This window comes from Artemia franciscana, chromosome 15 (genome assembly GCF_032884065.1).
Source record: "Artemia franciscana chromosome 15, ASM3288406v1, whole genome shotgun sequence".
In the NCBI taxonomy this organism is placed as follows: Eukaryota; Metazoa; Arthropoda; class Branchiopoda; order Anostraca; family Artemiidae; genus Artemia; species Artemia franciscana.
Window position 1 is genome coordinate 20,746,073 of NC_088877.1, and position 12,955 is coordinate 20,759,027.

Consider the following 12,955-nt stretch of genomic DNA (forward strand, 5'->3'; position numbering starts at 1 on the left):
CAAACTATGACATTTTCATTATAATTATATAACAATCATAATATATACAATAATAATATAACTATGTAAAATCATAAGGCAGCAACATAATTCTACACAAGGCTTGAACAGTTACTGTCTATTTACAATATCATTCTGCCAAGGTACTTTTCCAATACCATTGAGGTAAATGCATAGGGTATCACGAAGTTTTTTCACCTCAATAGTATAGTTATTTGCCCCAAGCCTGTTTATTCTGTCCCATGTATCAGCTGGGGCTGGGACATTTCTCCACTGGCCATTGTCCTCATCACCTTGATCCGCATCTCCAACATTAATATACCTTGCAGTGGTCACTGTCACTCCATCCCTAACTCTCAGGAAATTATGCAAGCAAACACATGACATCACTATCAGGTTCACTTTTTCAAGTGAAGTGTGAATTGGTGTAAAAAAGATCTGCCACTTTGCGGCAAGGATGCCAAAGCAGTTTTCAATTATTCTTCGGGCTCGCGATAATCTGTAATTAAATACCCGTTTTTGATGGTCCAAATATTGTCCAGGGTAAGGCCTCATGATGTAGCTTTTTAAGGGAAAAGCTTCATCCCCCACAATAAAGTTAGGAAACAGTGTTGTTGATCCTGGCAGAAAGGCATCAGGTGGTAGGCGAAAAGCACCACTGTCAAGGTCTCTGGCAAACTGAGTATCAGAGAAAACTCCCCCATCACTTCTACTACCAGGTGCACCAATGTCTACAAAAGTAAATTTGTAATCAGCATCACAAACTGCCATTAGGACAATGCTGAAGAAATTCTTGTAATTGTAGTAAGTGCTCCCAGATTTATAAGGAGCAACCACTTGAATATGTTTGCCATCAATTGCACCACAGCAGTTTGGTAAGTTCCAGCGGGAGTAAAAGTAGTTAGCAACTTCCTTCATGTTCTCAGTTGACAAGTTTGGTAAATAATCATTTTTCAGTGCATCAATAATGGCAGTCATAGTTTCTGTGGTAATCCCAACAATTGTGCTGTGCCCATGGCGGTGCTCATACATCAAAGACTTTTGGGTTTTCCCATCTGCTAAGTAACGAATTGTAACACACAATCGTTCAGCAGGAGATATGGGTATTCTCATATTTGTTGTACTCTTCTCCAACTTATTGAACACCTTACCAAGAAGGCAATTCCAACTTTCTGGAGTCATTCTGACATAATTGGCAAACATAATCACATCATTTGAGATGATTAGCTCTTTCATGAGGTTATGAGATGGCCCCTGACCTATCCTCCTTGAAACATCAAAAATTGGTCTAACCCATACACTTCTTTTTCTTTCTCTGGTTTTCTTTCTCTTCTTCAAAAGAAGCAGCTGCAGCAACTGCAGGTTTAAAAGTAGCAACAGCTCCTCTTCCATCTTGACCTGGAAATGAAAAAAAGATAAGCTAGGTTTGGCTTAATATGTAAAGCCCAAGATTTTCCAGAAATATGATCAGCTAGCTTCTATGGTTTTATTTGAAAAAAGCAAAAGGACAATAAACCAGATTAACTTAAAAATCTAGTTTAAACAACAATCTCAACAAAAATAGACTATATAATATAGGCATTGGGCTAATCATTCTGTTTTTAAATAATGTCAGCCATATATTTAATGTATAAGGAGGTGGCATAAAAAAGTATTCCCAAATTTAGATAACCCAGTGTTATGGCTTAAAGTTCTGCTCAATTAACAGGAATTGCCTTTTCAGAAACTGGCAGAAAAGAGTATTCCTAAATTTAGAAAACCTAGTGTTATGGCTTAAAATTCTACTCAAGGAATTACAACAGAATTCTACTACAGGAATTGCCTTTTCAGAACTAAGGCCAGAGAAAAAGAAACTGAAAACCAAAAATCAAGATAAAATTAGGTAATTAATAATAAAATTAAAGTAATGATAATTATGATAATGACAAAATTTGTAACATTTAAATATATTGTATTGCTTGAATATGTGAATTTCTGACAAGGAAGGGGTTGGGGCTTTGGGCCAGTTTCTAATTGTATAGACAAATACACCTTCAGCAGTTATTTCAGAACTGGGTAGCCTAAGTCATTAGTGTGGCTAGAAGCTTCATTGTAAGATTGCATATTGTGGTTTTCGTTTGTCTTTCTTAGTCATTCCATTCAAGATGCTCTGGGTATTTTTCATTGTGATAGATTGTCTTAATGCTCTGCTGAAAAATGAAAAATATTTCAATTGCACAGGATTGGAAAATTTCAGTAGACTAATCAATTAAAAGTCCTAAACTAGCCAGGGAAGTGAGACACTTCCAATTATTAGTATACAGCTCCATGATTTTCCCCTGGCTATGTAGGCTAAGTGGAAGGTCACTGGAAGCTTTGTTCATTTCAATCTTAAGTTTGACCTACATTTGTGACACTTCATTAAATGGTTGTAAAGGAATACTTTTATTTATTTGTTTGTCTTCTACATGATTTGTTTTTCTTAATCTTTATATTGATATACATTTCTTACAAATTAATTAGTTATACCACAGTTGCATTTGTAAGTTTTGACCTACTTTGTAACCCCTGGTCTCAAAATTGCATATAAATTTATTGAAGCTAGGAAACATAGAACTCCTGTCTGTTTAAAGAAAATGGATGGACATAAGTAGGTTTTATTACACTAAAGCCGCAGAGCCATGACAATTAAAACAAAACAGTGAAGATTAACTTTAGCCATCTATGATGACCCACATTCTTGTCTATACATGTCTATACAATTCATTGAAAAGGAAGGACCTTACTGGCATTTCTTCATTTGTATATATGGGTTTAAAAGAAAGTTTATATGGCAAGCCAGTAGGCCAGTAAAGGACCTGGTGGTCCTTTAGCCATGAAGTTCAATAGGAAGCTAGGGGCCAGCCATACCATGCTTTTGCATGCCCTTCCTGTATACTGTCCCCTGATTTCTCTAAGTTACCTTTTAAAGTAGGGCCATTTCTGTCTGAGGTTACAGAGTCACATCACTGTCCTAGACCAAATAAACTGACAATGCCAGGAATTAAACCTGTGCCTCTTGGACAAAAGATTCCCAATCTAGAGTGCCAGCCACTTAGCATGGAATGCAAATGTGACCATAGAACAACAATTATTTAAAAAAAAAAAATATTGAACAAAAAAAAAACTCAAGTCATTGTTGCTGCAATGTTCACTACTGTCCAATAAACAATATACATTTTATTTAAACAAATTAATTTAAAAACAAGTATCAACAAAACTCCATCAGGGATTGTATTTACTTAACATACAACCAGCATAATGACTGCTTAATTTTGTGATATTATATTATTTAAATAATAAAAAAAAGAAAAATTATATATTATATTTGTTTTCAACCTGCTCTTTGAGCAAAACCATTTGTGACAGCAATATGCCCATGCTTGGCTTAAAATCTCTCTAAAATACTTTAAACAAAAGGAATTAAAAAAACAATTATGATGATTAGCAAGCGTTATGGTTTTAATTTCTACACAATCAATAGGAATTGGTTTTTCAGAACTAAAGACAGAAAAAGAAACTTATAACCAAAAACTAAGGTAAAATGTTGTTTTGTCAAAATTTCAATAGATATAGACCTGTCATGTAGGCAAATTTGGGGACCATCTAGAAGGAGTGGAGGTAGGTACCTCAAAATACCTTCCTGGGACACACTTTTGCCTGATGACACATCCCTACAAAGGACAATAAACCAGATAACTATTTAAGTGAATCCTCCCAATTTCTGTGATCTGACATTGCTGGGACTCAGATGATAAGCCTGTTTTGTCAGCAGCAAATTAGAGGTTACAATAATGGCTTGACATCACCTTGAAAAGACTAGGAGCTGACTAAGAAGAATGGTAGGAAGTCTCTCTTGAGTATCTTTAAGTGTAGTAGACATCATTGGTTTGGAATTTAGTTTCAACGTTTTGCCCTAAATATCAAGTGTGCTATAAGACTGAATTCTTGCTAGGATTTTTGGCACCACTGTCAACTTCACAAGAAAATAGGAAAAACCAGGGAATCTGGATATTCTGAATCATGAAGGAAAACAGAATAAGTAACATAATAAGCCCTTATGCCTCATTAAACTATACTTACACCCTGAACTCCTTACTTCTTCAAATGCTAGTGAAATTTGAATAGTTTGCTGCTCAAAACTCACGTAAAGTACAAGGCTCGTGTGAGCGGTGAAAACTTTACGGAAACAAACTTTGTGAACCACTTTATGAACTTTACGAACGTCGTCTGAGCCCCGCTTTAATGCTATGTGAAGTTCTGACAAGTAAGAGGCTGGGACTTCGGGTCTGTTTCTAATTTTACAGGCAAATACACCTTCAGCAATTATTTCAATACAATTTGTGTGGCAAGAAGTTTAATTGTAAGATTTCAAATTGTGGTTGTCATTTGCCTTTTTAAGTCATTCCATTCAAGATGCTTTGGATATTTTTTATTGTGATAAATTGTCTTAATGCTCTGAAAAGGGAAAACTATTTCAGTTGCATACGATAGGAAAATTTCGGTAGGCTAATCAATTCAAAGTCCTAAATTAGCCAGTGAAGTGTTTGTTTTTTTTTCACTAAAAAATCACCACCTTCTTTGAACTCCAATTGTATAGCCCTGTTTTTGGCCCCCTTGAGCTAGTATCCAGTTCCTGATTGTCATTTACTCTAAATTTCACTTTTTCTGTCACCTATATATGTTAGCACCAGCTTTACCATTGGGTAAAACTGGTGCAAACAGTATTACTGGCTTTCATATAAAGTGAATATACCACTTGATGCCTTTTTTAATGCTGTTTACAAATATAATAATCGCTTCTACTGCAAATTCAGATTTAAGCACTTTTTGACCTCTTAAAAATGACCTATATATGGGGTCATTACAAATCTGTAATAGTTTAGAAACAAATTTGGGCTATATATTTGCACATCAGGGGGGTAGGGGTAAAGTATAGCATATATTAAATACATAAACTAACCATTGCTGGATTATTTTTTTATGTTTGTGCTTTTGCACTGTTCTTTACAAATATAACAATTGCTTATTTTGCTAGTTCAAGTTTAAGCACTTTTCAACCTTACTTAACCTAACAAATTTTGGCAGTGAAAAACATACATTATTTTTTCAAAAATGACCAAAAACACATACCTTAATTGAAAATTTGGCATCCAAGAAGAAGAAATACAGCATAATATTGTAAAATTTATTAATCCAACTTAATTGTGGAAAATCAGTGCTCATAGATTATACAACATGTAAAAAATGGATTAATAATGAAACAGTAAGTTTGAGACCAATGTTTTAAGCTTTTTTATACCCAAAAACTATTTGAGTATACTTTGGTCATTTTCAAGAGCTCAAAAACTTGCACTTGAAGCACTTATTATGTTTGTAAAAAACATAAAAAAGGCATCAAGGAGTATGTTCACTTTATTTGTAAATCAAAAATATGAACAACAAAAAATTTACCAATTGTTAGTATAGCTGCACAATTTTCCCCTGGGTATGTAGGCTTAGTGGAAGGTCACTTATACCTGATCATGTCCTACTGTTTTTACTTGGTTGAAAAAAATCCAAAGAAAGTTCCTATTGAAAAGGAAAGAGACCAAAAGTGAGATTGAATTTGTCATAGTTTGGAGGTTTGCCCCTTCAGTCTGTTGAAAGAAAACAGATTCATAATTGAAGCTTTGTTCATTTCAATCTTAGGGAAGATCTACATTTGTTACACTTCATTAAATGGTTGTAAAGGGATACTTTTATTTATTTGCCTTGTTTGTTTTCTACATAATTTTTTTAATCTTTAAATTGATATACATTTCTTACAAATTAATTAGTCATGCCATAGTTCCATTTGCAAGTTTTGACCTACTTCGTAACCCTGGTCTCAAAATTGCATATAAATTTATTGAAGCTAGGAAACATAGAACTCCTCTCTGTTTAAAAGAAAATGGATGGCCATAAGTAGGTTTTAATACACTAAAGTCCTAGGGCCATGGAAATTAAAACAAAACAATGAAGATTAACTTTAAAATTCTGGACATGACATAAATATAACATTCACAAAGAAAAACCATTCACACAATTTTACTTTTGTGCTCAGTTACCAACCTGAGCAATTGCCCTAAATTTTTAAACCTTGCAAAACATTCACCAGCCACCTCTTATGACCTACACTCTTGTCTGTACATCAACTATTCATTGAAAAGGAAGGACCACCTTACTGGCATTTCTTCCTTTGTACTTATATTTAATGGGTTTAAAAGAAAGCTTCTATAGCTAAGTCAAAAGCCCAGTAAAGGACCAGGTGATCCTTTAGCCAGGAAGTGCAATAGGAAGCTAGGGACCAGTCATCCTATGCTTTTGCATGCCCTTCCTGCTTACTGACCCCAGATTTCTCTAGGTAACCTGTTAAGTTTGCGCCAATTCTGGCTGACCTTACAGAGCTACATCACTGACCTTTGTCCCAAACCAAATAAACTGCTAATGCCAGGAATTAAACCTGTGCCCTTTGGATAAAGGATTCTCAACCTAGAGTTCTCAGCCGCTTAGGAAGGAACACAAATGTCACCAGAGAGCAAAAATTATTTGGAAAAAGAAAATATTGAAAAAAAAACAACTCAAGTCATAGTTGCTCCGATTTTTCATTGCTGTCCCACAAACAATATGTATTTTATGACAAAAATTTGTTTAAACAGGTATCAACAAAACTCCATCAGGGATTATATTTACTTAAGGTACAATCAGCAATATGAATGCTTAGTTTTGTGACATTCTAGTCTTGAAATAATAAAAAAGAGAAATTATATGTTCTATTTGTTTTCCACAAGCCCATTTGAGAAAAGTCATTTGTGACAACAATATACCCATGGTTGGCTCAGAATCTCTCTAAAATGCTTTAAACAGAAGGAATTTTAAAAACAATTATACTCATAAGCAAGAAGAATATTAACATAACTCTCTATACTTGGCACTTTTTAAGACAATTTTTAGCAAAGCAAATGCAAAACTTTAATGGTGTCCTACGTCATCTAAAAAAAATCATTAAAATGTGTCAGATGAATTTTGATGTAAGATGCCTCATATACTTTTAGTTGAATCTAGGAAATGAAGGGCCAGGTATTCCTTTACATTTTACACAACATGTAAAAAGAAAAACAGTTCAAATTTTTTCACAAACTAAGAAGCTTGATGTAAAAAAATAAATGTATTTTTAACAGAAAGCAACTGACATCAATGAAATCAAATAAAACAAAAATTCCTTGAGAATAAATAATATAAGCCATATATTTAACCTAGAATGAGGTGGCATAAAAGATTATTTCTAAAATTAGAAAAAAACAGTGTTATGGCTTAAAGCTCTGCCCAATCAACAGGAGTTGTCTAAGGCCAGAATAATTAAGAACTAAGGCCAGAGAAAAAGAAACTGATAACCAAAAAATAAGGCACCCAAGAATTTCAGGACCCTCTAGAGGGAAAAGAAGTAGAAGTAGGTACTTCAAAATACCTTCCTGGGACAAACTTTAGCCTGTAGACGCATCCCTGAAAGTTTCATTTTCCTAGCCTAACCTCTTTTAAAGATAGCCAAAAGTAGCTAAAGTAAAATTTCACCCCTACTTTACCTTAAAAATCCAGTTTAAATAGCAATCTCAACAAGTATAGACTATATAAAAAGCTTTAGGTATTGGCCTAATCATTCTAAATTTTTTTCAACTAAAAATTATAGGATGGTTTAGAAACTAGCCTGTTTGATATAGTAACATTTGACTAACTCACCAATGTGATAGCTGCCTCCATAAGAACCAACCTTTTTAATAACAAAAAAACTTTTCTTCTGACTCCTTATGAAGCTTAGCCTATGCAAGACAGGCCATTGATGTCACAATCCTAAATAATCTTTTTGACCGTGTCCGAAATCTCAAGTATGCAGAATTAATTTCGCATCCGTCTGGAATTCTTCGAAGAATTCTCAGTCCGGACTAGAATGTCATCTGTAATTATCGCAGGGTTATGACGTCAAAAACCCCACGAAAAAAATTCTATGAAATTGCAATATTTATCTGAGGTTTTTCAGAAGAAACTAAAGAAAGATAGTGGTGATCCATTTCCAAAGCATAAGGAAGACCAGAGCATAAGGAAGAAAGATTTGTTTAATGTGTAACAAAAAAAACTTCCAGTGTAAGTGGCTAAGAATATCTCAGTTTAAAAAAAAAATTATTTGTGATCAGCAGCTTTTAGATGATTATTATTAAGGATGTAGATCTTCACCTTACTCAGTGATCATAGAGCTTTAATTGTATGATAACTGCTAAATACAATGATCATTGACTTCTTATTCTGTTATTCTTGAAGCAAAAAAATTAAGCTGTTTTAAACAAAGAGAAAACACAAAATTTCTCATGCCCCGCTAAAGGATTATCTCTAAGCAGAGTAATAGATGATCAGCAGTTTTTTGATAGTTGTTTAATAAAGTGATTGTTAATATTCTAGTTGAGTGACTTCTTGTTATCTCAGAAAGGGGTACGGTTAGGAAAATGTAACTTTCAGGGGTGGGTCTACAGGCTAAAGTATATCCTGGGAAGGAATTCTAGAGTACCCACCTCCACTCCTTCTCCCTCTAGAGAGCCCTGAAATTCACCTATCTGACAGGTTTGACAAGTTTAGCAGGTTTGTCAAAATTGAAATTTTGACAAAACAACATTTTATCTTAAGTTTTAGTTACCAGTTGCTTTTTCTCTGCCTTTAGTTCTGAAAACGCAATTCCTGTTATGAGTAGAATTCTGAGCCATATCAATGTTGTTTTTTTTTCAAAGTTTAGGAAATGTATTGGCATATCTTTGAAACCTTATAAATTTGGATTGAGCAAAGTTGTGAAGCTGAAACAATTTTGTTGTACTTCATTCAACAGAAGATCTATTTTGCAAGATTTCACTTTTATAACACATATTTTGAAGGTCGGGCCCTCTAGAGGGAGAAGGAGTAGAGGTAGGTACTTCGAAATACCTTCCAAGGACATACTTTAGCCTGTAGATGCATCCCTGAAAGTTTCATTTTCCTTACATAACCCCTTTCTGAGATAGCAATAAGTCAATCAACTAGAATTTTACCAAATGATTTTCTTTGAAATAAAATTGATCTACCCTAAATAGGGTGATAATCCTGTCTTCAAGCAATCATCACATTAAAGCTGCTAACCCATTGTTAACATCACAATGTAAATAAGCTGAAATAGCAGTATAATTGACTAAGTATTAGTGCAGTATTAGCATTTTAACCATGTTCTAGCTCCTTTAGAATTATGTTTGAGTAACCTGATGTGAGCTACCTCTGCTAATCAGGACAGGGCTTTAAACTAATTTCCCAGGGATGAAAAATATGGTAGCTTTTCCTTTAACTACATATATTTAACTATATTGTGTATCATACACAAATTTATTTTTAAGCTTTTTGATCTAAAGGATTTTTTAAGACAACACCTTACCCATTCTTGAAATTATACTAAACAAATCTGATAAATTCTAGTAGGATCCAATTTGGTGATATTTTGCTATGTATATTTATTCCATCTTTCATTTTAATATGATACTCCTTTCACTAACTTCAGCAAATCAACAAAAAATTCTACTTTTTGTGTATAGAACCCCCTCCTCTTTCCCTATTTGACCTAAGGTCAATGAAAAAAACTTTAAAAGCCTTAGCCTTTTTGACCTAGGGTCATAGTCTCAGAATCTCAATCAAACAGATGGATGGACAAATAGATATTGCAATGTCTGTGTTATCTATAGTTAACACATTTGATCCCAGAAAAGATTTAACAAATTTTATCATTGTCACATCAAATTTAGCATGCTGATGAACCTGATATTTGCCTTGTAGTGTCCTTTTTCAAATAATATTTATCAAAAATAAAAAAAAAGTCTTTTATTTTTGCTGTTTAAGATGTTTATGATTTTACAGAATGTTATATTTGAGTGTGGGTGTGTGCTAGGATTAACAATGCTTATGACAGCAAAGGTCCTTCCATTTATGGCACCACAGAGTATTGAATCCCTAACCCTAAACTCCTGAGTCAACTGTCATATTTGACATAAGTGAAAAAATGTATTTAATTTTTTTTTGGCTCCTAAAGGTGTAGTTGAAAATAGTCAGAGCTTTGGGGTGTGAATCCCCTTATTTGTCCTGTTGGAAGGAGGCTAGTACTGTACTTGCAATTTTCATAGTTTCTTGTTATTCTTATAATCTCAATTTTTGCAATTTTCTTGTTTCTTTACCACTTCAATGGTATTCTATGAACCTGTTCTTGTTCTTTGTAATATGCCTTTACTGTATTTGGGATATATCTGTAGGCTTCTCTTTGATACTCTACAATAGCATACTTATTTAGATCAGGTTGCATGTAGCTTTTTCTAAATGTTGTCAAGTCTCTTAAGTCACTTATACCTGATGCTTTCCCTACTGTTTTCAGTTGGTAAAAAAAATCCAAAGAAAGTTCCCATTGAAAAGAGCCCAAAAGTGAGATTGAATGTATCAAAGCTTGGAGGTTTGCCCCTTCAGTCTGTTGAAAGAAAACGGATTCATAATTGAAGCTTTGTTCATTTCAATCTTAAGAGTGACCTACATTTGTGACAATTCATTAAATGATTGTAAAGGGATACTTTTATTTATTTATTTGTCTTGTTTGAATTCTAAATGATTTTTTTTAATTCTTTAAATTGATATACATTCCTTACAAATTAATTAGTTGCACCACAGTTCCATTTGCAAGTTTTGACCTACTTTGTAACCCTTGGTCTCAAAATTGCAGATAAATTTATTGAAGCTAGGGAACATAGAACTCCTTTCTGTTTGAAGAAAATGGATGGATGTAAGTTGGTTTAATTACGCTAAAGTCCTAGGGCCATTGCAATTAAAACAAAACAATAAAGATTAACTATAAAATACTTGACATTACATAAGTATAACAGTCACAAAGAAAAACCATTCACAAAATTTTACTTTTGTGCTCAGTTGCCCACCTGAGCAATTGCCTACATTTTTAAACCTTGCAAAACATTCACCAGCCATCTCTCATGACCCACACTCTTGTCTATACATCAACAATTCATTGAAAAGGAACAACTACCCTACTGACATTTCTTCATTTGTACTTACGTTTAATAAGTTTAAAAGAAAGCTTATATGGCTAAGTCAGAAGCCCAGTAAAGGACCAGGTGGTCCTTTAGCCAGGAAGTACAATAGGAAGCTAGGGGCCAGCCATCCTGTGCTTTTGCATGCCCTTCCTGCTTACTGTCCCCACATTTCTTTAGGTAACGTTTTAAAGTTGGGCCAATTCTAGCTGAGCTAACAGAGTCACATCACTGATCCCTCTCCCAAACAAAATAAACTGGTAATGCCAGGAATTAAACCTGTGCCCTTTGGACAAAGGATTCTCAAGCTAGAGAGCCAGCCACTTAGGAAGGAACACAAATGTGACCACAGAACAACAATTGTTTGAAAAATGAAAATATTAAAAAAAAACTCAAGTCATAGTTGCTGCCCATAAACAATATGCATTTTATTTAGACAAATCAAATTTAAGACAGGTATCAACAAAACTCCATCAGGAATTGTATTTACTTAAGATACAATAAGCAATATGAAAGCTTAGTTTTGTGATATTCTAGTCTTGAAATAATACAAAATAAGAAAAATTATATGTTCTATTTGTTTTCCACAAGCTCATTTGAGACTGCAATATGCCCACGGTGCACTTATAATCTCTCTAAAATGCTTTAAACAGAAGGAATTGTAAAGACAATTGTTCGGATCAGCAAGAAAAATATTAACATAATTCTCTAAACTTGGAACTTTTTAGCAAAGCAAATGCAAAACAAAAGAATTCAGCTAAAAGGTGGTAAAATATAGGACAAATCCAATTGGTCTAAATAATCAAGGCCTATAAACACAACTGCCTTCTAATCTCAATTCTTTGTGTTTCTGATTCTTAGCAGCAGCTTTGTAATGGAAACTTTCAGTTCTATTAGCCTACTAGATATGGTCTAGATATTTCTGGAGACATTTACATTTTATTTTCTCTAGAGATATATTTAGTGCATAAGTGGATATGCACTATGTTACAAATCTAATGATCTGCCAATTTGCATGACCACTAGATTTCAAAGGCCAGAGAAAATTCGATCCTAGAATCTAGTGATGACCTTTGATCTTGATTGCCATCATAAAAAAGTCATGGGCCTTACTTATTGTTAGGCATAGGCCTACAAAAGACTATAGTAAATGCTAGATATACCCAGTGTCTGACCTAAGCTATCCAAAATCAAAGTCTTGACAATTGTGCATGCATTATCTGTAAGAGAAAAAATTGCTCCTCCATCAGACAGAGCAAAAGAATGTCCAGTACTTTAATTTGCAGTAGTAGCAAAGTGATTAGGAGCTACATGGAAGCTGTTTTCAATCTGATGGTTGATTTCTGTTTCTTCCCCTACTACTGAGTTGCTGTTGAGTAGGGATTTGAGCTTCAAAGAACAAATGACAAAAACAGCTTTCGGACTGAGTATTCAGAATTAACCCTGAATCCGGATGCAGCATTCTTTGTGAAAGATTTCGGACACGGTCGTCATGTGCGTTTCAAAAAACGCTTGGATTAATCAGATTAGTAATCGGACAAGTAAACGAACACGGGGTAGACTGCATGATATATATATATATATATATATATATATATATATATATATATATATATATATATATATATATATATATATATATATATATATATATATATATATATATATATATATATATATTGATTTTCTGCAGTCCTCTAAGGAACAGCAAGGAATTTAACTGTTCAGTCAAAACTTGTGGCCAAGGCTCAGCAATGAAAAGCTTAACTCACAAAAAAAGGAAGCCATTTGACATATCAGATTAGCAAAGAGGTTTAGATTTTAAGAGA

At 33.8% G+C, this 12,955-nt stretch overlaps 2 protein-coding genes across 2 annotated transcripts in view; both read right to left on the reverse strand.

Annotated features, from left to right (window-relative positions):
* The window catches only part of LOC136036170 (adenylyl cyclase-associated protein 2-like), a 73,646-nt gene that overhangs the window by 60,625 nt on the left and 66 nt on the right, over window positions 1-12,955 (reverse strand). The window lies entirely within an intron of this gene.
* On the reverse strand, window positions 112-4,188 carry LOC136036642 (uncharacterized). The gene is made up of 2 exons (XM_065718941.1): window positions 4,102-4,188; window positions 112-1,398 (listed from the first exon to the last, which is right to left on the reverse strand). Exon 2 carries the CDS (start codon window positions 1,390-1,392, stop codon window positions 112-114), a length of 1,281 nt encoding a protein of 426 aa, XP_065575013.1. The 5' UTR covers window positions 1,393-1,398; window positions 4,102-4,188.